The sequence below is a fragment of the Fulmarus glacialis genome, unplaced genomic scaffold (assembly GCF_000690835.1).
Source record: "Fulmarus glacialis isolate BGI_N327 unplaced genomic scaffold, ASM69083v1 scaffold724, whole genome shotgun sequence".
Classification (NCBI taxonomy): domain Eukaryota; kingdom Metazoa; phylum Chordata; class Aves; order Procellariiformes; family Procellariidae; genus Fulmarus; species Fulmarus glacialis.
Window position 1 is genome coordinate 29576 of NW_009207270.1, and position 26541 is coordinate 56116.

A 26541-nucleotide genomic window follows, 5' to 3' on the forward strand; every position below is an offset into this window, starting at 1 on the left:
TAAAATTGGATCGTTTCTGCTGGGTCAGTCATTTGAATCAGCAAGCTGCAGTCCAGATCCTGGGGTGGGGGTGGGAGGATGTCACTCAGAGCAGGAGGGAGAGCAAGAGCTCTCCATTTTGGTGGTGGTGGTAAGTCACTGAGTCGGTTCCACCCTTGGTGAAATCACGTTCTCGGAGAGTGAAGGTCAGGATGCCATGGAAAGCAATGGGAATTTCTGCTGGGTCAGTCATTTGAATCAGCAAGCTGCAGTCCAGATCCTGGGGTGGGGGTGGGAGGATGTCACTCAGAGCAGGAGGGAGAGCAAGAGCTCTCCATTTTGGTGGTGGTGGTAAGTCACTGAGTCGGTTCCACCCTTGGTGAAATCACGTTCTCGGAGAGTGAAGGTCAGGATGCCATGGAAAGCAATGGGAAAAATTTCAGCTTTGCTCAAGTTGGTCAGAGTTTCTTCACTGGCTGCAGTGAGGCTAAGATGGCTCCATTTATATTTGTTTAAAGCAAAAATGTCTATAAGATCAGCTTCTAATTAAGTAGTGTGTTATGAATGCAGTACTTAAGTAAATAAATGTAACAGATTCTGATTTGATTCGTACTATGAGGATTGCAAAAAAAAAGAACTTAAAACCATAAAGAATCTATTCCTTGTCTGGTGTAAAATGTGAAAACACCTTTTAAAATGTGTTTTGTCGTACTGCAGCTTTGTAAAATGTTAAATTTGCTGAAATACTCGGATTTCATTTGAGTGGATGATTGATAGCTAAGAAAAGTGGAGTTATATTAGCTCTGTTTGTAGAGGGAAGCCGTATATGAAGTGTTTAGTATACCTTGCTCACAAGACATTTAGGAATAGAGTGGCTTTGAACCTGGGCAGGTAAGATGGTTTCATTGTTCCATTTTTTATATGAGATGTTTCTCCAGTTTTCATGATTCATGTAACAGTGTTTGGGCAGTAGACGAAAGGGGAAGGATCTGAAACTGCTTTCCCTTCAAAACCAAAGAAATAGGTTTTCGTGATTTTTCCAGCAAAAAGTTGTATGTACAAATACAACAGCGAGTAAACATGAGAGTGACAGTGTCCAGCTCTTTTCTGATGGTATATAAAAACAATGCAGCACTGGGGTTTTGGGGTTTTTTCCATTTTGTTATTTTAAAGTACATATGATAGAAGACAACATCTGCACAAACCCCAGATGTCCAGAAAATACAGCAACTTTGTAGAGTTAAGAAGTGGGAGAGTAGAGTACACCTCCCAGCTTTCACCCAGATCTTCTGGTGACTCTTTGTTGGGTTTTGTTGGGATAATTACTCATGCCTTACTGCAAATCTCTCAGAGAGTTTTTGAGCTATTAGATCAGGATAATGACAGATCTAACTGTCCATGTCCTGCTCCACGCAATATAGTAGTTTTTCTAATCAGGGAGAACCAAGATCCCTTTGCTCTTGTACAGATCATGGCCTTCCCATTCCTGCCTTGAACAGCTGTGATTCAGGGTGCCTTTCATGGATCTTCTGGATGGATTAATTTCATTTCATTTTCACTGTCATGATAAACTTTATGCAACATCACTGACAGCTCGTTGCAGTGAAAATTTATTTCAGCACTCGCGAGTTCTTCCTGCAAAGCTGTAACACTACCTTGCTAATGATTTTGCCAAAACACGTTGCTCTTGGAAAGCTGAAGCCAGACAACTGCAGTAGGTGGTGATAATCACAGTAGTGATCGCATCCTCTAGACTCCTACTTAAGGAAGGGGTCTTGGCAGAGTGTCTTCTGATGTGATCCAAGTGCAAGTGAGGCAAGGCTGTATTTGTGTTGGGTCACTCATATCAATCTGTTTGTATGAGTGTTCATGTTTACTTCAGTTTACCTGAGTTTATGTCAATTTTAAGGGTTTGAAGGAACTCTGAATAAAAGAGAGAAGAATCTACAAGAGGAGATAATGGTTCTGAGGACAGTGCGGCAAGGGGAGGAAATAACAAATGAGACTGCCAGGTGCTAATAAAAAGATGCTTTTACTTGCAGAAGGATTGGGGTGAACAGTTGGGGCACCTTATTTGTATTGTCACGTAGAACTTTGAACAATAGATGTCCTCGGAATCCAGAGGAGGATTGGGATTCCTCTCTGCCATCCCCTCCTGAGAGAGATAGTGTGATAGAGTAAGCAACCTGTTTCACTGTAGGTCCAAAGGAATGAGTTTGCCACTTGTTCATAATCCTGTGAAAGGCTGCCTGTAAAGCAATCCAATCACAAATGATTATCTGATTATTTGGATACTACCTGTATCACACTCTGTGTGCTCCTGACTGCAGACATTGCTTGCTCATAATTTGCACATGTTGTAAGAGGTTATTTTGGGGGACATTCAGTACAGTACAAGTCATGTTCTTTAAATTTGTAAGCCATTCTGATTATGATAAAATGTGGAGCAGCCTGAGGACTGCTCTAGATATTTCTTCTGTAATTTGACGAGCAGCCTGCAAAACTGGTGAAGTTATAAGGGAAATGCTTAGTGGGGCAGTCCAGTCCCTCCTCCTCAAGTGGCTTAAAAGGGCAGGATTGGGGATAAATGAATTGGTCCCCTGGTCTAAATTGGTATATTCATCCAGTTGCTGGGAAATGTCTGTCAAAGAGCAGTGAGATGAGGATTACTTTGCTTTATGCCCTGATGGAGGAGAACTCTGCAGGCCAAGCACATGCAAATCCCTCTGAGGGAGTCTAAGTGGACCTGCTTTCTGGGCTAGTACAGCTGGTTTTGTGTGGTCCTTCATGTAACAGTGGAAGTAATTTGTTGAATGCTTAAATATTTGCAGTTGATTCTTTGCTATGCACTTACTGGATCTGTGTAGATAAACTTGTTAATGGTTTATGCAAATAACCTTTTTTTTCGCATGTGTACTTCAACAGTTATGAAGATACAGGTACAAGTAAAACATGCAAAGTGCGTGTACTCACAATTGCAGGTCCTGTCTTAGGAAAAAGTAGTGAAAGATTCTTCTGTTAAATGGCTTCAAATCATGTTTCCATACAGATTTCAATGAAGCAGTGCCAGAAACGGAGAGGCTGGACTCCAAAGCTCTGAAGACTCGAGCTCAGCTTTCAGTGAAGAACAAGCGGCAGAGGCCTTCTAGAACAAGGCTGTATGATAGCATCAGTTCAACTGATGGAGAGGACAGCCTTGAACGAAAGGTGAGAAGAACTCTGCCCTCTCTTTCAGGCTTCCTTTGGAGTGCTAGATTGTCCCTGTAAGTCATTTCATCCTCTGTCTTTGTCCTTTCATTGTAGCACAGGAGTATTTATTCCTCTGTGGCCAGTATGCTATGAATGTCCTTGAGTGATGTGCGAGTCCGGTCTCCTTTGAGTCGGCACACCTGGTTTTTTGGTTTTCTTGTGGTTTTTTTTGACAGGAATCCTGAGCTTTCTGATTTATGTGTGTTTTATAATGCAGAGTGGGTCCTTCCATTTATGCAGGAGGTGAAAGGAACTTGAATCGTGCATTTCTCTCTTTGTTAATTTGTTAACACAATCTATATGATATTCACTCGTCGTTTTGTCCTATTCTGACTTCCGTCTGAAAGCAAATACCAATAAACAACACTGTGTGTGGTTTGGCATGAATTGCTAAAAGCGTTTCATACAAATAGAAGGCTAAATAATGAATAAAAGAATTGCATGTTCAAAGTAAACCTTTCTCTGATTGGTTACTAAATGGTATAACCTGCTTTATAATCTCTTATACCAACAGCCGTCAAACAGTTACAGTAGTCCCATGCACATGTCAAAATCACCACTGCCCTTATGCATGAGAGCATCCTCACCAGCATCAGACTCTGGTGCTTCCTCCCTCTCCCCTGTGGCTAGCAGTGCAGCAATCTCACTTGACAACCTAAGTGAAAACCAAGAAGAAGGACAGCACCACAAAGGAGGTGTCCTTTCCCCGCATGCTCGGGGAGACACTCCACTTTCCTCTCCTTCAAAATCTGGGCACAGCTCTGAAGGATCTCCTTTGCATCACCCAGCTGGCAGGAATATTTTACAGGATAAAGGTATTACTATTTTTTACAATAAATTGATGCATCATTTTGCTCACTTACATCTACTTTATGAACTTTTGTTACATAGGACCTTAGCAACTAGAAGGCCATCAGCTCATAACTTCTTTTGTCTACCTGGAAGTCAAAAAATTATAAATGACCATGTATGATGGTATAAGAAAACGAGAAAGTTTAAAATGAGGTTGGGAACTGCTTCCTTTTTTTTTTTTTTCCCCTCTCTTAGAACTCACTGAAAAAGCTAGGGGGAAGTTGCCTTTAAGAAAATCTTGTATTTTGTTTTAAAAAAACAAAATTATTGGACCTTGGGACATACCTGTTTTAGAAACATGCTTTACACAGTGCACTTACTCGAATTATGTGATTTTGGCACTGCGAGGTGCTTTTTTTGGAGGATGGGGAAAGGAATGTAAAGCAAGAATAACAGATTGTAGCTTTTAATTCCTGAGAGGAGGCATAGTCTAGATTAAACAAGAGGTTAGTGTCTGGATACTTTTCATCTACAGAAAAAAAAAATCAAGTAATTTGTTGGGGAGGTTGGCCGCATTGTTTTATATTTAATTCAGATTCTTTAAATGTAAGCTGGATTAAACATGATGCAATCATACCTAGCTCAGGTACGTGTCTCAGATACCAGTTTATTAAATGCATTAACAGTACGATATGGCCTGAGCCCTCCTTTTCAGATGCCTTGTGAAGTCAAAATTAGCATTTTACACAACTTCAGCATTCTTAGCTATGCACCTTGCATTCTTTAACTGTCACATAAGCTAAAATACATGATAAAAATTGTTTGTAAGTGAGGACTGTGGGAATAGGTCTGGATAGGCTCATAACAGACTTCGGCTTACTTAAAGTAACTGAAAAGAACAATTTGTTGAGGATTTTTTGTTTGTCTGTGTGTCTGAAAAGAATTGCCATTGATTTACGATCTGTTTTTTCTTCATCTTCATACAGGACTTTCACACAGATTCCTAAAAGACACGATTAATGAAGTTATGTTGAATTTAGGATAGGTTCATATATGCTAGCATTTTTACATGGGTTCTGAAATTGCTAGTGTAACTGTATAGTTTCTGATTGTATAATTGTTAATGAATCAAAGTTAAATTCAATGTTTGAGTTTTGCGAGTAAAAATAAGGGTGTGACTTTCCAAACTCGTACTTCAGCTTGAGTGTATGATTGGTTTATCAGTGAAGTCGTAAATCCTGCATTTCCAACTGATGTATGAAAAATATCTTGATAAAAATTTAGTGGAGACTAGCCTTGTAGTGTAAGGAATAGTGTATTATATTCCACCCACTGTGTCACTATTAGGTTTGAAAAATAATCTCTGTCTAAATATTGGTGTCATGCTTTCCCCACTGTGACCGTTAAGTAAACAACCAGTGCTTTTGGGTGTATCCAGATTCTGATAAGTACATGAAAATTAAACCAGAGCAATTAGTTTCAAATGGAAAATTTGCATTTAATAAGTCCTACAAAACAGAAATGTCCTAAAGCAGTTGTTTGGTAACAAGTGTTGTAGCGATACTATTTTAATTTATTATTAATTTGGCTGTCAAACTCTTACAGGTCAGAAAATAAAAAGGGCCATTTTATTTGTTCTGTGTGTTCAGGTAGGGTTTTTTTAGAGATGGAAAGAGAGCACATCTGTGGTCACGTGTGTGTCCGTTGATTAATCTCTTATTAGCAAAAGTGAGCATTAGCAAGCTCACACTTGTCTTTTTTTTTTTTCTTATGAGATCCTGCAGTGTTGTGGGAACAGCTGAAGTGGCATGAGATAAGTTTCATTGCAAAATGATGAGGAATTTTGCTTGTTCATCTTTTAAGCACAACTTTTTCATGTATCTGTAGGATTAATTTATTTTCTTCAGTTTTGCCTGTTTTGTGCAACAGCATCCCTTGACAAGGCAGCCGAGGTGACCCCTATGGGCAATACTCTGCTGATGTGAGGCTGACTGCAACTGTTTGTGACCTTGGGAAAGAAAGTTAGGTCTAGTCTCCTTTCACATCCATCAGCCACAGATCACTTACACAAGCTCCTTGAGGCTGAATGTATGAGGCTGATGGATTAAACAGCTTCTGTGTGATTTATTCTGAGGAACCAGCTCTCCCTCACCCTCTCTGAAGAACTACACGGAGTCAGGGAAGATGCCCCCGTCCAGGGTGGTCAAGGTCCCCCCCTGCCCAGGCAGGGCACCTGCAGCCCTAGTTCGTGGCCCCTGCCATGTGCCAAGCATTGCGTACCTCCATGTGTGCGAGACCCTGTAGGTTCAAATCTACTCTGCCACTGAAGCTGGTTTTGGGACCTAGCCCATCCATCTTCCACTGTATCCCATGGCCAGCATGAATGTTTTCCCAAGCAAATTGTCATTATTCAGAGGGCCCTGGCTGCGACAAGCTGCGTGTGAGTGGGAGCATAGTGATACAAGAGCCCGAACCGAAATTTGCCATACCAGGTAGCTGCTACATGTCCCTGCTGAGCTCTCCAGATTATTTCTTCTGCTACAGCAGCAAAACCTCCAGCTACTAAATGCTTTCATTATTTGCCCACCACAAAAGCAGAATACCTTACAGTTTCGTTTACTTTCATTAAGAAGTTTCTCAAAAAAGCCCGCCGCCCCCTGGCCCCCAAGCCCCACTTGCCTGTGAATAGCTAGTGTGAAAATAAATATTATGACTTTTATTCTTGAAAGTGGCGATGGTTAAAAAGCAGTGTGCATTAAAGGTGAAAGAGGAACCATAAGAGAAGATAGGAGAGGAGCATAGGGTTGATGCAAACGTGCATTGCCTAAAGTTCTCGGCCTCCCTGGGGAATGGATTTCTTTTCAAGAGACTTCGCCTTGCTTTTGTCATTCTTCATATTACTTTTTTTTAGTTTGCTTTTTTGGCACAAGGTTACTTGTCAGTTTTTCTTGAATGCTTTTTTTAGCATAAGGACTTGTGTTGGTAGAAATAGTATGGGTTTTAGAGTGTGGGTATTGCAAGAGGCTTATTTTCCTGCTTTTTCCAGGATTTATTAACCAGTTGCGCACTGAATTCTTTACTTGAAAGAAAGCTTGGCCAAATATTATCCACAAAGCAACATACAAAGTTCTGTACACATAGTTGACTGTCCTGTGGTAGTGCTGTCGTATTTTGGGTTAATTCTGAGGGCTTAATTTATGTCAGCCACAGTAGGAGAAATCCACAAACCCAGCAGCGCTTTCAGTTAAAAGTCACTGAACATCTGAGGTCACATTGTAAAAGTCACCAAACTGCAAGTGACATGAATGACTGACCTTCATTTGCTTCCTCTAGAGTATTTGGGGACACTCTTTATGTTTAAGAATCACAGAAACTGTGTCTGAATTTTTCAACTGCTGTGTGTTTTCTTTTAGCTTCCATATAGATTTCACAGGATGTTTTGCAGACTCATTGTTTTTGCAGATTCATTGTTTTGGCTTTATAAGTACTGCAGGCTGTTTCCTCTTTAGGCTTTAACAGTGTTTGTAGAAGAGATCAAAAATTGGTAGACGTCTCAGGGAAAATTTATTAACTAAGCTACTTTTAATTCTTTTTTTTTTACTTCAGAATGGTTGGATTTCAAGTTAAATGTTTATTTTAACAAAGATGTTCAAGTTAAAGAGATACCTCGCATGTCCATCATAAAAGGTACCCTTGGCTCCAAAGTTCAAGAAAGCATTTCAGGAGTCATTTTGGAAGTAAAGCATACGTACCAAATGAATTATGTAAAAGGAAACTTAAGCGGCTATTCCTGAGTTTAAAAATGGGTTCACTGTAATGTTTACCTGTAAATCTTTTGTGTTGCTTGACTTACTACATATTCATTAAAATTTAACCAAAATTAACTTTTCATTTTCTTCAATTAAAATAAGATTTCTTCATGTGTATTTTCAAATTCTGAAAGTATTTATTTATTTTTATTCCTCTTCACACCATCTTCTTAAAAATGGGAAGAATTCACCTAATTAAATTGTGTACTCACACATGTGTACATGTATGCATATCTAATCATGAAAAGATACACAAACTGTTCTGGATGGAAAGTGGAATAGCTGTCAGCAGCAATTAAAAATAATAATGTACATTCTTCCATGTACAAATGTATCCTAGATGGTGCCACATGTGCTCAGGCAGCAAGAACAACTAGCCCTACTATAGGGCATACGGAAAAACTAAAGCGAAAACTTGCAGATCTTGGGTAAGCATTTTGTTATTTAAAATACTTATTTTTTTCATTAAAAGGATTAAAAGTAAAATTTCAAAGATGTTTCCTGATGTTTTCTGATATTCTTGTAGGGCTCCCTTGAGAAGGAGTTCAAACAAGGGCAAGAAGCGGAAAGAGAAAGAAGCTATTAGGGTGACCTATGGCAGTAGGTATGGGTAAAAGATTGAGGATGCAAGAAATGATATGCCAGAAAAATTGGAAAAATGTAATCATCCTAGCAGACGGGAGCATTAACAGTCCCACTGACTTCATGTAGATAAGTGTTAAGCTTTGAGATAACCTTTTGAGCTTACAAATCTAGGTTTCTTAACTAATGAAAAACTAACATACAATCTGGAAATACTGGGAGGCTTATAATATCATGGCATCACTACTACTGTTGCATCTATTAATGGGATTTGCAGAAATAGGTTATCAGAGCTGGCCTACAAGATGCACACACAGTCAGTTAATAATGCGTGTGAACCAGAAATCTTGACACAATTACACATATTTTTTTTAAAAACCCCCAGAGCGAGGATGGGCAGCAGCTGTTCACTGCAGCTTCACGGCACCCACATCAGGAATGCTTTCAGAAGGGTTTGTTTCTGATGATGAACATCGTAAGTTGAAAATAGATAGCAAAAATGCTGACTGCATTTGTCACATCACCAACTCTCAGGGAAGGAATTGTGAATTCCTTGTGAGATCTCATGAGACCACATCACAAGCATCTGGATTCTGAATAAACATATGAATGTTCAAAATGGCAGGAAGGAATCTTCTCTGCAAAAGCTAGTGTAGATTTTTCCTGAAGGTCTCTCCTCACGTACTGATGAGTCTGACAAGATCACAGCTACAGGGGGTGATACCTGGTTCCAGGTATGAAAGACAAGTTAATGTCAGGAGAGCTAAATAAACTTAATACATTCCAAAAGTCTAGAAAGGACATAGCAACTCAAAAATGTACCTCTCTGCACATAAAACAATGCAAAAGAAAACCTACATGACAAAAGAGCTATCAGAAGAAAGCAAACTTTGAATGCTAGTCAGAAAATCATTGTGGTGGAAAACCAGTATGTAGCCGTTTGTAGAGTTTTGCTGACAGTCTAATATATGGAGACCCAGTGACAAGTATATTGTGTAGCTCCATAAAATCAGAAAAGCAAAAGAAACCTTAGACTTCTGACTTACTCCCTCAGGCACACTGTACTGAAGTGCAATGTTCTGTCTCAGCATACATTTGTACATTTGTATCCTGCAAATATCTGCCTGGATCTTCAGTGATCTTAGGCAACAGTCGTCACCTCTGCACTTGTGTCAGAAAACCTGTTCCAGTTGGTTCCACTGGTGTGTCTGCTTGCAGTGTGACCCGGAGTTAGTGATATTCACTGCTGGACTTCCCTAGCGACAGGGAGAGATTTGTTAAAGCAAATTCTCTGCACCTCTGTGTAGCTGTAAGGCAGCTAGTGCCCTTAGCAGCGTATTAAACATCATGTAGCATTTAAATACCAAGCCACAGGGTGAAGGAAATGAATGTATACCTGTTTATAAGAACTTGATATGTTCCTTATACCAATGTAGTATGTTAGAGATGTTTGTGAGATCCCATAGGTATCTTCCTTAGAGAAAGCAGATCTCAGCATAGAGAGATCCATTGCTTATTAGAATATTTGATAGATCAGTTATTTGTATTGTTTGCTAATATTTCTGAGTTTGGATACAGTTACTAAAAACAAAGTTTAATACTGCTTTCAAAGTAAAAATTCATAAGCATTTGTAATTCTCACTGTGCCTCTGTAAATTGGAATGTTATTATTTCAGGATAACTTTTTAAACACCTGTTGTCAGTTCCTTTGTTACTAACTCCACAGAATTTGCCTCAGAAGAAGTGTGAGGATGTTTTCTCTACAGTCCAAAGCTGTATAAGCTCTTTGAAAGAAGGAAGATGGTGATCAAAAGACAACATCATATTATAATTATGTCCATTACGGCAACTGATTGATGTACAATTAATCACGCTGTCAGATGGATGTTGCATGCATTATTTTGCCATTGCCAAAAGATAGCACTCAGCATGTGTAAATAAAATCCTGAATTATTTCCTAAGACTACCACTAATGTTACATATATTAAAAAATTCCCCATTTAAGTAAGAAGCATATATTCCCCTGCTGGAAGCTAGGTCATGTGGGCAACATAATTTGTTTTTTCTTTCTACTTTCAAGCAAGATTAGAGGATGAGGGAGGAGTACAGGACTGGGTCAGATACGTCTACCTTTCTTTATGTAGCTAAAGGGAGGGAGGATTCTTCTTCTGCTTCCATGGGTGGGGGCCCTTTGACAACCTCAGTTTTACCCATACAGAAAAGAGGTTTCACAATATACAAAGCTCTAGTGATTAGGTTAATAATGATTTAGAAGCTGTCCAGAAGGTAGAAGTTGAGGGGAGATTTACATACTTGCCATTTACTGGTGGCTGCTAAAAGCAGTAGAGGTTTAATGCTTTGAAACAGTAATACATATGTTGATATAAATAATATGAGCATGTGACATATGTGTAAGTTCTTTGAGGCAGACACTTTGCATAGTTATTTTTAATTTACATACTGTACTGTTGACATGATATATTTAGCGAATAATTTAGGCATTTTATTTTATAAGTGTTACCTTTGCCTTGATCCCATTACCCACTGCAATCTTTGTTAGTACAAAGAGAGAAGCTGATAATATCACATAGGTGTTTATTTCATTTTTCTATATGAATATTTTTAATATTTAATAATGTTAAAATCAAGATAGTAATACTCTATCGGTATTTAGCTGTTGTAACAAAGGCACATCTCCATAGATGGATACAGACGCACCTGATTGATTCTGCCTGTGCTCAAAATCCAAGCCAGACCTTCTCTGGGAACCAAAGCCCGCTTGGGTCGGTGCTGAGTCTAATCTATTTAATCATGCTGAGATACCACTGGGGCTCAGAAATGCACCAACACAACATGTGGCTTCTTGACTGGAGCTGGTTCACATCCGAACGGCAGGAGTACGGGCATTTTCAGCTGGTGTTTCTCTCCGTTTGCTGGGTGTATGTTGTTTAAGAGAGCTTGAGTTAGAAAAAGAATCAAAAGAACCCACTTTTTCTTCTTTTGCTGAGAGATTTCGGGCATGCCCCTACCAGCTGCGTGCCACTCAGTTCTTTAGTCACAGTTACAGGGCATGTCACTCTTTTTACAATTAACTGCCTCTGTAGCATTTTGTTTTCTCTTATTTTATAATCTAACACATACTCCTGCTCCTTTCTCTTAACAGGACCACCAGAGAGATGCTGCAGAAATCAGCAAACACTAAATCTTTAGCAGAGCGATCCTCCTCTCTCTCACACTGTGTACCATTCACATGGCATGGAGAGAGTGGCAAGGGATCCAACTCTTCTAGCAACCTGCCATCGCCTACCAGCTCAACTGAACCTTCCTCTGAAAATATAAGTCCAGCTAAAAAAGGGTCAAAGGTAGAAAATAAAAACTACCTTATTCCCACTATGTTGAGTGGCATAATTGGCTTCATGTTTCTGGAAAAAGAACAGGCCAATATGTGACTACTACAATAAACAGTGCATGGTGTTCATTGTACAGTAAAAGCTCATCCGAATAGAACATTTCTGTCATTGTACCATTCCACATTCTACCTTTTTACTCTGTCTTAATGTACATTAATTCAGTAAACTAACTGTGGTGTGCTGTACTGTAACAAAAGCAAGTGGTGCCAGTGGAAATTAGCATTTGGATCCACTGAACAAATGCTAGATTTGTGTATTCAATTATAGATATTTTCTGCATTCTTCAGGACTGATTGTGGGAATACCTACCCATGTTCAAATGAGGTGTTTGCAAGTGAAGAAATGCTGTATGCCGTCAAGTCATCTGCCTTTTTTCCCCAATAATGAAATCTGTTTGTCATGCATGCTGGATGTTGGATTTAATTCTCTATATGAAGGTGCTTGAATTGTAAATATGAACTATTGCAATGTAATACATCTGTGTGATTCCTTTCTATATGCATGAATGTTTCAGCATGATAACTCCTTAAATAACCCTTAGTTATAGTAATATACTTAGCTTTTTCATGTTTATTTTCACTTCTGGAAAATATTTCTCTGCCTGTATCTTCTCACAACTTGTAGCAGTTGATTTTTTATATTGGTCTGGTAAAAAGAAACAGATATGGTTCTCAACTTTATGTACAGGAATATGAATCAGAAATCTAATTTCTCTGTCTTCTACAAACACATGCATGTACATAATAGCAGTTTCCACAGGTATTTCTTACTCTTTTGGTGCCACAAGCTAGTGATACCTTACTTCTGCTGTACACCAAGCTATGCAAGGTCATAGATGTGCTTGTGTTACCTGGTAGGGAGGGCAACGCAAGGCTGACCAGTCCAAATCAGATTGATAGAGAAGACCACAGATGAAATCTCTGAAGATGAAAGAGAAATTAATTGGTTACCCGGTTTCTTTTGAAAAAGAAAGATGAGGATTAGACATGTAAATCGTATTTGTGCCTTTTAACAAACATTGTATAAAAATAATTTTCAAATGGGGAAAAAAGCACCCCCATTTACAGTTAGTATCAGGCTGAGGTTTTGCGGTGTATAGGGGCGTGTTGTCCTGCTATCATAATTATTAGCAGGCCTTGGCTATTTTGTGTTTTTCTTACAGAAAATTGAATTTTAAAGACTTAAATTCTTGATAAGGCTGAAGCTTGCACAAAATAGAGGTGAAAGAAAAATCAGAGTATTAAAAAAGAAAAAGATGTTCTTCACAGAACAGGAGGTAGAGCTGTTGAACTCCTGGCCTAAGAACGCTGTGGGGGCTAGAAGTTTGCATATTAAGGAAGCTGCTCGGATTTTCTTCTCTTCTATAAAGAGTTGGGGAAAAGCAGAACAGGAATTCTAAGCGTAGGTGTGAGAAAACTGATCACAAAAACATTTTGATGTTCTCTGTAAAGTTTGCGAGCTCTTAAATTAGCAGTTCCTATACAGCTCTTCAGATTTTTGAAGCACAGCATGATACCGGTATTTAATTGGATTTCCACCGAAACTAAGAGGACCAACACTTGATATTTTTGGAAGACTTCTTGTTTTCAGGAAAGATAGGTCAAGTATCTTTGGGGGGGATAAAAGGATAACTTTTTTAGTGTTGTTTTTGGTTTTGATGTTTGGATCCATTTTTTTAAATTGAGTGTCAAAGGTGAATTGAATTTGATACTCATTTAGATGTTAGAGTAGAGATTAGAGGTCTCTGTATCATCAACTGTATATTCGAGTTAAATGGAATATCATGGTGTCCTTAATTTTTTACAGATTTTGTTTTTTTATGGTTCTCACTCTAATGTGAAATACTTGTTAATTTTTGTCTTCTTCTGATGGTAATTTTACTGTATTCCTGGGAAATATGTGCATGCTTTTGCTATTCTTTGCTATAAAGTGTGGTGTCTGTCATTGCATTGTTAAGAAAAAACAGGGTTTGTTTTATGGTTATTAGTTCAGTAAATAACATTCAATATCCAGAGATCTCTTTTACTTTCCATTTCAATTTTTTCTAAAGGTATAGGCGAAGAGGGAGGATCCTTTTACTTTTCTAGAAGATTATTTGGGACTCAGAAATGGATTCACAGGATATTTTCCTTGCTCTTTCAATAGCAGTTTTCACTTTTCTCTGCTAATTAATCCTCTGTCCTATTCTTTGTGCTATTGCCTGTGCTACGCTTGTCCTAAATATTTGGAGGACAGTAAAGTGCTAGTGATTAACCCGTGGAAGCAGTAATTTAGCTCCAGGATAAGAGCCAGCATCTTAAGAGGGAGTCTGGAAATTGCTTTCGGACCCCTTTGCAATTCATTGAGGCATTAAGCTGGCAAAGGTGTCTCTTGAAGTACACAGTGGTAAAAATACTATGTATTCTATAAATATTAACAATACTAAAAATTAGGCTTCCTCATGTGTATTATAACTGGGTTTGTATTGTAACTGAAATAACTCCTGAACTATGCCAACCTGGAAGACAGAAAGCAAATTTCCCTTTTAGATGCATGTATGAGATCATTTGTTCATTCTAACTCATCTTTTTCTCCACAGAATTTCACGTTCAATGATGATTTCAGTCCCAGCAGCACAAGTTCAGCTGATTTGAGTGGTTTAGGAGCAGAACCTAAAACGCCAGGTTTCTCGCACTCCTTAGCACTGTCGTCAGATGAGGTATGCTGATGAAATTGTTTAAGGTGGGAAATAGTTGTTTTCTTTCTCCCATGGAATTTTGCTTGATAGTTACTCAAATAATAAAGGGATGTTTTTTAGGCAGTAGAACGGGAGAATAAAATTAATCTTGGTTTCTAGATTATGATTTTTATTGTTCAAATAATAATGAGTTGAAATAAAGGTCTTATGGTATTCTCATAGGAGAGTAGAATGCAGTTGGTTTCCTAAGAGGTGCTATATCCTCACACATTTCAATACATTTTTCCTACATTCTAAATATGTACATGTGGACCCATAGATGTATATATACATACACTAAACTAGACATAATTGAGACAACTTTGAGATAATAAACATATAGTATAGTTTGGTAAATATAGTTGAGATGTAAGGCACCTTCACCTAGACTAATTTTAACCCTGATACATTAAAATAATAATGACCTGTACATGCAGTAATTGTGTGTTGCTGTACATGAATGTATGTATATTGATTAGAATGTGTATGTGTTAATCCACTTTGCATTCTTTGTGCTTGCTTTGCACAGTGGATTTGAATTCAGTTACTTCAAACCAGAGTTTTTTCAAGCAATGATAATGTGAAAAAGCATTCCTAACCCTGTAAATTGGTGACATAATTGAGCTGAATATAATATATTGAAAATACTTCTCTTAATATACTAGTTTTGTAACTCAGTTGTCAGTGAAGTTGTCCTGTGGACTCGGGAAACATGTGCCTTTGTTCTTTACAAACACACCATAAGAACTTCACATTTTTCATGTAAGGTTTGAGCCAGGGTTTTTTTCTAGAGAGGAGGAACTTGAAGTATCTATGTCTTTTTTTTTTTTATGATACTACTGCCTGCATGCTTTGCATGGGTTTAAAGAATGAGAGCTGTTCCATGCAATCCCATTTGCCAAAATGCAAGTCTACAAACTCAACCATTCTTTAGAGGTTACTCACTGGAGGTAATAAAGGGCAAACATTTACAAGAATCATAGGAGAGTGCAGAGAGGCCTGTACGTTCTATAAATTGTTGAAAAAAACAAAGTCATCATTTACACTTTATTTAGTATTAATACTATCTTGATAATACATTTCATTCTCTTACCATGTTTCATTCCCCTTATATTGTGTATTTTATTGTGACAATGCCCTGTTCCCAGTGGTATTGAATTAAAAGCTTGAAAATGCTTTCATTTTGCTTGTTCAGCTCTCTACTTTATCACTTCTAAAATACCAAGCCTAAACAGGTCTATAAAAATGAATGTGTTTTCTCCGTCCTCTGCTGTGTGCCAAATTGCAGCCTCCGAATCAGGCAGCGTGTTCAGCAAGAGCTGCAGTGGAAACCTCCACAAACACCCTGGCAGGGGATTAGGCCAGCGTTGTCTTCAGCCTTTCATAGCGTATTGCTGCAAGTACTCCTTCGCTCAGGCTTCTCTGGCAGATCTGACATTATTTGAAGGAGATGAAAAAAATGAAAGGGTGGGGAGGGAACCCAGCTCTTGCAGGTTGTTCTCCTCTAATTAAGGAGCTTTTGCCCTTGCAATTGGAGCCATCAGGAAGGTTCCCACGGGTTCTAGGGTGTCAAGACCAGGAACTCCAAGGGGGTTTCATTGACACAGTCTCAGGTTTAGCTGCCAAATCATGTGTGTGCTGAGCTTTCAACATAACCTCTCTGCTTCTGGAAATAATTTTTTTAAAGAAATCTCTTTGGTTTTGAGTAGCCATATCTGTTTGCAAATCTTGGTGCTGCCCTTGCCTGAACTTTTACATGCTGTTACATGTTCTGTATTTTGTTTCTATAATGCTTTTCTTTCCCATTTCTTTGTTGCTCCCTCACTCAGAGCCTGGATATGATTGATGATGAGGTGAGATACTAGTGTGCTGTTGTGGTGAATCGTGTGACCATCGCGTGGCAACGTATCGTCTCATTTGCAGATTTACATTTCTTGTTTTACGGTGTTGTGTGGCAAACCCCCTTGTCCAAGCAGAACACGCAGATGTCACTGGCTCCTCTCTCCTTGTCTTGAGTTCCCCTCTCCTTTCTGCTAAGAGTTTTCAAGGCCATAGCAAATTGCAGTTTTTGCGGTATGCTGGAAGGGGGAGGAGGGTCAGTGTCAGAGCAAATCCACCAGGCCAAGCATCAGCTGCACTGAGCTCCTGCTGGCAATAGGAGAAGGAAAAGATAGTGCTTAAACCGTCTCCTCCCCAGCCCTGAGAACTGGACAGCCAGAAGCTGAGAGAGCTCCCAGCATCATCTAACCCAGTGTAAAAGCTGCTCTAACAGCAGACAGCTGCTGCAGCCTGTAGCAGCTGCTTTGCTAACCATGGCTGGGACAGATTAGCTTTTGTTTCAGACCCCACTGGCATATCCCTGGGTGGAATAAAGTGGCAGAGCAGGGACACGGGGCTGCTCCAGCAGCTGACGCCCCACCTGCCCCTCCTGGTGCTGTGTTTGTGCTCTCTGCAGCAGCAGCGCAACATGATGAGAGCAGGGCCAGGGCTGTGGGATCGCTGTGTGTTCCTTACCGCTCCTCTGTGTCATCTCATAGTCTTCCGTAGATAGTATCAGTCTCACTGGCTGTTTGATGTCATCACTTTGAACTTCAGAGTGGTTTTTTGAGGGTTTTTTCCCCCTGAATTTCTTGTTTTATAGCTTAAACACATCATAAAGATCTATGAATGAGCCCGGGAAGTGGAATGCAGAATTCATTGCATCCTTTAGAAACGCTCTAACTTGAAGGATAAAAATCTTGCGAGGGAATGGGAGCATACCTGTTTTGAATTGTGCCACCTGGACATTTCAGTCCCTGTTTGGGTTAAAAGGAATGCCAGTTACTTTTTCTTCTTCTATTTATAGATAGAAGACTTTTTGGGTACCTTGTACCAATTCTTAGATATCTGGTTAGATACAGGTGTAATATAGCATTGTGAAATTGTTATTACTGTAGTGTAAAGATAGTACAGATACCTCTGCTCTGATGCTGGCAGTTTGTACAGAAAAATGCTGTTACTCATCCGTGTTACCCTTTTAATAATAATGCAGCATGTTTTTGTCACAGATCCTTGACGATGGACAGTCTCCTAAGCACAGTCAGTGTCAGAGTCGTGCTGTTCAGGAGTGGAGCGTGCAGCAGGTTTCCCACTGGTTAATGAGCCTGAACCTTGAACAGTATGTTTCCGAATTCAGTGCCCAAAATATTAATGGGGAGCATCTCCTTCAACTGGATGGGAGTAAGCTCAAGGTAATTGACTGACTGGACTTCAAGACTAACTGTAGTATTTGTTGTCAGTTCAGGTAATCTTAAAGGAAGTAAGAATTAGGCCAGAAAGCAGTGAATCCCTGTGTGTGGAGTGGTGATAGACTAGAATAATAAATGATTGGATTTAGTTTTTAGCCTTGCTGCAAACTTAGTCACTTACCTTTCTAAAGTCAGTGTCTATCGTTTTTCTATATCAAAAATGGAACAGTACTTTCACCCACCATTTGTTCATAAGTATAAAGAGAGAGAGTATAAAGCCACAGCAACACTTTAAGAAATTCCCATATGCACTTGGATTTAGAAACTTCAGAAGCAGAGGGCATTTGCTTTGTGAAAACTCTGGGTGTATATAACATACCCATATTTGCATGCGTAAATCATGTAGCAGCATGTATAAGTGGTATTTGCATGCGCGTATTTCTCATTCAGCTCTGTTTTGCGGAAGGGTGATTCAGAGAAGATAGTAAATAGACATACATCAGAAGACATACATTAGAAGTAGCAACTGAAAAATGGATTAGTGGGATACTGGAGGCATAAGCGGATACCAATTGTACTATGTTAGAACTAAATACAGTTTTGATGTATAAAGTATGAATTGTTTCTTGCAGTGAAAATATGAGCCTACTTGTGTCAAAAATAATTACAGGAAGGAGTTGTGGGAGTCTCAGCAGATCTGAAAGACCAAGTTTGGTGTTTCGTTTCTGAATTTTTTGGCTGGCATTTCACTAACTCTAGGGGTTTTCGAAGAGAGCAAGTGAACTTTTGACTAAGGCGTAGCAGTGAGAATTGGGAAGTCTTGTTCTATGTAAACTTAGATGACTTCAGACAAATAGTTTAATCTTTATTTGCCTCATTTGATCAATGAAATCAACGTTAGTGGTGGCAATGAGATCTAACTCTTTAATATTCTAGAAGTGGAAGGCATGGAAAGCAGTACAGAAGTGTGTTACTTACACATCAGTAATGTCTCAAATTTGCTTAGTTGTTACAGTCTTTTACCTAAGAAGAGTTATTATTAGAATATGAAAAAATTTGTGATAGGTTAAACTGTATGAAATTATTTTTCTTTTTTAATTTTGTTTTCCCCACTTCAGGCTCTTGGTATAACATCTTCCCAGGACAGAGCAATCATTAAAAAAAAGCTAAAGGAAATGAAAGCATCCTTGGAGAAAGCTCGCAAAGCTCAAGAGAAAATGGAAAAGCAAAGGGAAAAGCTTCGGAAGAAGGAACAAGAGCAACTGCAGAGGAAATCGAAGAAAATAGAGAAGTCTTCATCAGATGCAACAGAGGGCACTAATGAGCAGTGATAAGCAGAAGTGCTGCTGTGTTAGGAAAGTGGAGGCACTTCAAGGGAAGAGAAACTCATATCCACTCTGGTGCCCGTTCAGCTTTCTTGTATTCATTACACAAGAGTGTGTACAGAGAAATGGGGCTATACATAGAATGACTAGGGAAATTTATATTGTGTAGTTTTATTTTCCCGCATATCCAGTTCACGCTCGTTGCTGTTGCCATGTGAAACAACCCCAGCCCCTCGGTTTGTTTTGTTGTTGTTGACAGCTAACAGATTTCATATTTGTGTGGCGGTGTTTCTTTCCAAACTACTCTTCTCTATTGAGCTCTATGTGTTTGGTCACTTCAGTAACCAGCATGATGCCGAGGAGCATGGTCCACTGCTTCACCTCTTCTGAATAGGATGGTCAGTCAAAACGATTGGTGAACGTTTCTTCAGCTGGGTAAAAGGAGTTGTGCTCTGTCTGATAAGAGTTGACTTAACTTTCTTACTGGAAGTTCAGCTTCTTTACGGTGTTTGAATACTCAGTTCCATCTACTGGAGTAAGTTTCATCTTGCGTCAGTACCTTGAAGCGACACTGCTCTGGAAACACAACTGTTCAGTGACTTCTTATTATACACTGGAGATAAAGACAGGAGAGTCAATATTCCCCCTAGGTAAAAGACAGGAGGTGAAACTCTTTCTGTTAACTGTACAATAGTTAATCCAGGAAGGAGGCAAAGCCTTAAATGATTATGTTGGTTTACACAGAAGTCTGAGGATAACATTTATCCTTTAGATATCTGAGCAAGGATGAATTTCTAACTAGAGCACAGCTGGATCTGTATAAATTTCATTGTGCTCCCAGTGTGTAGGCAACGTTCTTATAACACACTCCGCTTTCTTTTTCATGTGTTTTGAACAGGAAACTGGGCTTACTTTGTTTCGGGGTTTTTTTCCCAACATCTTCAGATTCATTCTCCAGTAAGCATTGGGAGAATAAGCTTTGTGCTGTGCTGTTATGAAGCTGTTGTTGGAAATGATTATCAAACTTGAGTCTGCTGAAGATTTTCAGTTTTTACAGAAGTGCACTTTAAGAAGAGGAAGACGAGGGATTCTGGTGAAAACTAAATGCAGTACATTGCTGTTAAGATCAATGCTGCCATGGAGGTGACGGTTACTAAATCCAAAGCTGCCATATATTAACTGTTTGATTGATGTGTTTAAAGAATATCCCCACCACAACCTGAATTTTTGGGTATAGGCTGTTGAACGTTTTGATGGCTTAGGCGTGGTTGTATTACATCCTTCAGAGATTTCTCTTTTCCTGGTGTATGAGGCCATCGGCGAAGCCTGCTGTGTAGTTTTGACTATGACAGAAGCAGTGTATAGCTCACACTGCATGGTGTTACTGCCTCTTAAGAGCGGTATTAAAATATTCAGTATTTCTTCAACAGGCAAATATCCACAGTGAGAAGCTAGAGGTATTAGCTTACTGCTTTATAGTCAAAGCTAACTATGTAGCAGCATTTATAGTTGAGAAATGTCACTTCCTTTTCATGCATCCAGGAAGTTGCAGTCTTCATCTAGTCGTGCCAACCCATAAATTGTTTAAGATGTTGATGCAAAGTTAGAATCTTGAACTTGAAAATTTGCCAGCCTAAAAAATGCAAATATTGAATTCTTTTGAAGAAAATGTTTGGTTTAGTTTGGCTTGGCTTCTCTTCTGCTGTGTACTTTATGAAATTCAAGTTTGTGTCTGTAAAGTTCTCTGAAGCTCAGATTTGAAACAGTTGGGGTGCAATGTTTATAGTTAAATTTCTTTTGATCCTAATAATTTCTTTGACATGTAAAATGGTCTGTAAACTGAGAGAGCCTAGGTCATTCAGAATTAATACACAACAGATCTACTTAGCATTAGCTTTATTTTTCCTTCCAAATGCAATTTCTACACGTTTCTGATGTATATTTTATTCAGATCTAAAAATGAAACTGCCGTAAAAGATACTTCCTGATACTTCTAAAGGCTTCTAATATTTTTTTTAAGATAGACCACTGGCAAAAAAATACACCTGCTAACAAGAATTCCACATTGCAGTGAATCTTTCTGCGCTCTTTGTAGGAGAAAAATTGTACAAATGTTTAACATCCTAGTAAAACTAGCATTCTGTTATTTTAGGAGGTTATCAATTTATATTTGAGTAAGAGAAATTATCTGGAAGAAACTGGAAATTTAATATTTTAAATACAATGTTGATAAATGCATTCGATGGCGATTTTCTTTTTAAATTATGTTCACATTGTAGTAATGTTTAAGTGGTTGTATATAGTAATCTAAGGTGGTGTCCCTGTTTTATGTTCTTTGTTTTCTTAGAAACCTGAGCAGACTGCTTGGCATTGTACATTGAGTTTTCATTCTTGCTGTTTAGAACAGTGCCTAGTTAATCTCTTCATAAATCGGATTCTTACTCTGCAGAATAACTAATTCAACTTAAGTCCTTTAAGTGTTGAAGGCGGTTTTATTGCTTTGTGGTAATGTTATTCTGTTATTCTTGGACTAAAAAAACCCAACAAAAACCTAACTTAAAAAAAACTAGTAGCTTAAATTTAAAATAAAACCATAAAATGCATTTTGATCAACACATGAAAACTAAGCAAACCGAGCAATGTCAAGAGTTTTGCTCTTCTTTCTGTGATAAAAGAGATTTATATGGTTCCTTTTATTAAGTGTGGTAACTCATTGTTAGGACGTGCAGAAATGTCACTGGATAACAGATGTAAAGCACAGTTTGAAACTTCTGTTACTGTTCTATAGGACCTTTAAAGTTGTGTTGCATTTTTCCCCTTGTATTGTATAATGACATATATGAAACAAAAGATATGAATGTCTCATCATTCTTTACTTAAACATCCTGTAAACCAATGCTAAGTCAGACTAATGTGGGGTTTTTATGTAATAAGAAGAAACAAATATTCCATGCTAAATGACTGGAAAGATTTTCTCTTTTGGCTCACCTGCAAATATAACTGTCGCCTGCTTTTGCTTATTTATTTGTGGAGCTGAAGCAATTTTGCGTACGCTGACTTGCCTGGCCACCTTTAAATTGCTTTGCAGGCAGTGTGGTGTTTCCACACCTCGAGCCGTGCTCTGTGTCATCCTTACACCTAGGTGACCACAGCAGGCTGGTGAAGTTAACTTCTCCCTGGTTATGATGGGAGGCCAGTTCTGTAAACTCTGGTTCTGCTCATTGTTGCGGTATTGCCAGGTTGTGAATATATCAAACCTCTGAAAGGGTGAAGAAAGGAGAGTTAGCAAAAAAATGGAACTCTGAAAAATAGAAAATAAAAGATACAACACTGCAGGTTACTTCAGTCTAAAAAACCTAGTGTTTATACTGAGATTGTGGAGGGAGGGGTGGCTCCTTGCTCTGTCCAAATCAGCCAAACATACTGACATTACTTGCTTCCAGCTTGCGTTTTCCCATGTGGTGGGGTGCTGCACCCATGCCACTTCCGTGTTAAAAGTCCCAATTTGGTTTCAGTCTGCCCGGGCAGATCAGGACCAGGGCGTGAGGAAGGAGCCGAACCTGTTCATTGCAGTGCACAGAGTATTGCCCACTGCTGTTTGCATTTCACCCACTGCTCTGAGCAGGTCTGGTGGGCGTGACTGTAAGTGGAGCCTGTTCTAGATCATAGGTTAGAATTGCACAGTGGAACAGAAGCCAGTAATAAAAAGCTGAACAGAGTTAGGTGATGTTTGTATCTCAGTGTATACAAATGCTTTTGCATTTTTTTAACTTTTTAAATTTTTTTGCAAGGGCATCTGTTGTGCCACGACTCCAGTCTGCTGCAGGGATACCACAAGAATCAAGCTTTTACTAGAATTACTGAGCAGCTTTCCTCTGAAGTTTACCAATCCTCAGCTCTCGGTGACATTCAGAGGTGCTTGACACAGCATTGGGGTTCCTCTTACTTCATTGCTTCCATCAAAACCTCCTGTCCTCTTGAGCTGCTCCATCTTCACATCCTGGCTCATGTGCTGACAAATAAGAGGTGGGCAATGTTGTGTGATTTTTGAGAATGAATTGTGTTCCACTTTTAAGTCAGAGAAAGGAATGCCACTCTTGCTAATAGTGCAGAATCCAGTTCTACAGTAGGAAGGTAAGAGGATCATCATTTAGTTGGGTATGGCCAATGGGTACCATTGCAGGTACCAACGCAACACTGAAAATCAAAAGGAAAGGTTTGCACAGCTGTAGTTCTTTACAGCATCTGCACTGCAGTCTGTACTGTTTCTCGCTGCTGAAATTTAGGGGAAGTTTGCAAGAATTAAGTCTTGTGTTGATTTCTTAGCCGTGTGTTTACAGAGAGAAAATATTGTCAGGGCAAAAGTAAAACCTGATCTTGTTCGTTTTAGGTGTGGCCTTGTCCCCTGCATTGTCATCAAACTAAGTGATAGAGGGGCTGGACCCTTTTAATAGCACTTCCCTCATTCTGTGCTCTCCCTCACTTGAAAACCTCAGGAAACCTACGTCGTGGTCCAAAACACTGAAAAAACAGATGTTTGAAAACAGCAGCACATACTTAATTAAGTTGTAAGTCTGTAACAGTCGAAGTGGGCAGAGTGCACAGAGCAGTTAGAGTTTGGGTTAGTTTTGTTAAATTAGTGATTGAAAATAACAAAATCAATTAGTCTTTCTAGAAATGTTTAAGTGATTGGTGGCTTGTTTCCTTCTTTAAATAAGTGTGTATGGTTTTGTGCGTGTACATACATACGTACATACGTGGATACTCATACAGATTGACACCGCACTAGTAGCAGTTAGTGCGTAGGTCGCTGTGTGTTGCAGGGCTGTAGGCACAGGGTCTGTGCGGCAGGCAGAGGCCCCCCCCCCGCCCCCGGGACCGTCTGCAAGCTCGGGGGAGCAGCAGAGCGCTACCCCTGGGTCTCACCAGCGTGCTCACCCCTTTGCTCACTCTTTTCTTGCGGGGTTTCATGTATTTTGCAGATCAGAAGATTTTGAAGTTTTGTTAAAACTATATACAGAATGGTCCTCTGCAGGGCCTTCTGCATGTTGTTCTCAGGTTGGTTTTTGGGGGTGGGAGGTTGGCAGGATTGATGTATTGGACTGTCAGTGTTCTAGGAAGGAACCCCTTTTTTATATTTTTAACCCTAACTTCGATTTCTATTGGAGCGCTTTTAGCAGCTCGTTTTTGAGCAGGATTATGAGTGACGTCCGAGGTGACTTACCCACTCACCACAGTGGAGTGTGGGTCATCTGCAGATTGCACAGTCCCTCTTGTTAACCTCCCGTATGGATTTTACTGTACTTTTTCCACCTGGAAAACTGATTTTTCAAAGCTGTGACCCCTTAGTCATGGCCTTGAGCCCTCCAATCCCTCATTATAAAATGATGTTACTAACCGGCAGTACTAACTGGTACTTTTGCTGTTGGCATTAAGTAACGGTTTAAAAAATGCATGTCTTACTGGAAGGTTTGGCGGTAGTGCCGTGAGCTGCCTGTTTGTTTGGGAAGTTTGGACTGTGTTAAGAACGAGCCGCAGGGTTTGTGAAACCTGGTCTGCTGAGTTAGGCAGGTTTCTTCTTCCAGAGCGGGGAGAGGTGAGGAGGGCTCGCAGCTCATGAGGCCGGGTCCAACCCACATAACCCGGGAGCCTGAGCCTCCTGCCGGGTTTTCAGTGGGACCTTTGTCACTGACACCAGTGGAAGCGGGTTTGGGCCCCAGTGCAGAAGCGTCTGAAGGAAAGGGGGATCCCAGGGCACCAGACGTAAGGAGTAACCAACCCATTTGGAAATGGGGGGTGCACAGTGAACCTCTGCTGACTCTATACTTTCCCGCACACATTTCCTGTCTGAACAACTGCTTTCATATTTTCCAGTCACATTGCAATGGTAATTCACTGGCCACTGACAAATGTTAGACATATTGGTAGAAGACCAGGCAGCTAAAAGACTAAAATGCACTGTGCTCACCGTAAAAATTGGCTTCTTACATTGTTTCTTTTTATATGGTTGAAGAGGTGGTTGCGCTTCAGATTTTTTTCCTTTTTCTTTTCTTTTTTTAAAGAGGTCAAATGTATATGATGTGCATGTTATCCTAAACTTTTTCTTTGTACATCTTGGTGTCTGATCATCTGCATGAAAGACACAGTAGTGCCATGTCTGAGCTTGTTCTCTTGTGCTTGGTTGATATGAACTTCTCTAGATTGTTGAGTTTTCCCCAAAATAACTTTGGTTAATATTTAGTTATTGGGAGACATCAAAACAAAACATCATGGTGGCCCTTTGTTTTCTTACAGTTTAAATACAAACAACAAAGCCTTGTGGTTTAAAGTTAATTTGTTAGTGTAAATAAATTTCTTGCCAATGAGTATTATTGTTGTTAGACAACGAATGCAATAAAATGAGAAATCCTGAATCTTTATTAGAATTTGTATTGAGTCCTCACTTTCCTGCCCGTTTGTTGGTCATTCCAGAAGAAATAATAAATGGTGAGCACAACTGGACAGCTGTTGCTGCGTGGGTCAGACTGGGGGGGACATGGACCTTGCCCTGCTTGTTCTTTCCTTCTGCTCAGTGCCGAAGATTATTTTAATCCCAGCTCTTGGCCAAATTGGCATGATTCACAGGCCTCTGAGTGGATCTCGTTTACAATCTGTAATTATGTAAAAAGAAGTGAAAAAAAAAAAAAAAAACCAGTAAGGAAAGAGAATGTCTTTTTTCTTCATATGCAGTGAAATGTAGCGTGCAGTGTTTTGCTGCAGGTTGATGTTAAAATAGGCTGCCTTCACGCTGATGCTGGTCAATGTTTGTCTGTTTACAAGACCTGGATTAGTTTCGGTATATAAAAACTTTTTACTGTTTTACACTCAAGTGTAGGTTAGTTATAATGGGCATTTTATACGTTCAAAGTACAGCAGTTCTTCTGCTGAACATGTTTAATATATCTTTATTTTTATTTATTTGATTTTAGTAAAGCATTAAATTAGGGAAAAGCAGAGGGCACAGACTGTCCAATTTGTGTAGTCATTTCAGTGGATTTACATCTGGCAGAATCTAGGCCAATTACTCTGCACTTAATCTGTCTAACCCAATCTGTGTTTCCCAGCGGCTGAATCATAAATCTTACTTTCCACCACCTGCGAGAAGATAAAAGAACCCTCAATCCATAAAATTATTATCTTAATTAAAATAGGTATATTAAGAGGCTGTAAATCCACGACTGACATGTAAAATGTGTCTGCTCAGCAGCTTCCAAAGTCTGGAGCCATCTATACGTATGTCCGTGTCGTTTGTGCAAGTTGTCTCAGATACCTGCAGTTCGGTTTCTGTAATGCCCAGAACTGCTCCAGACTGTACAGCTTGTAAAAGATGATGGGTTATGCCCTCCTCCGGGTTGCAAGCTCAGATTTTCCCTGTGCAAGTTACGTTACAATTGGGAGGCCAGGCTTGAGGTG

General features: G+C 39.4%; 1 protein-coding gene across 1 annotated transcript in view; it reads left to right on the forward strand.

Annotated features, from left to right (window-relative positions):
* The window catches only part of PPP1R9A (protein phosphatase 1, regulatory subunit 9A), a gene marked incomplete at its 5' end in the record, with an annotated part of 43110 nt that extends 24015 nt beyond the window's left edge, over positions 1-19095 (forward strand). Inside the window, 8 exons of the mRNA XM_009576011.1 lie at positions 3029-3186; positions 3743-4043; positions 8170-8257; positions 8356-8433; positions 11575-11773; positions 14400-14519; positions 17585-17767; positions 18883-19095. Of these exons, the coding sequence (XP_009574306.1) occupies positions 3029-3186; positions 3743-4043; positions 8170-8257; positions 8356-8433; positions 11575-11773; positions 14400-14519; positions 17585-17767; positions 18883-19095 (1340 nt within the window). The remainder of the gene's footprint in view (positions 1-3028; positions 3187-3742; positions 4044-8169; positions 8258-8355; positions 8434-11574; positions 11774-14399; positions 14520-17584; positions 17768-18882) is intronic.
* Positions 19096-26541: the final 7446 nt, after the last annotated feature.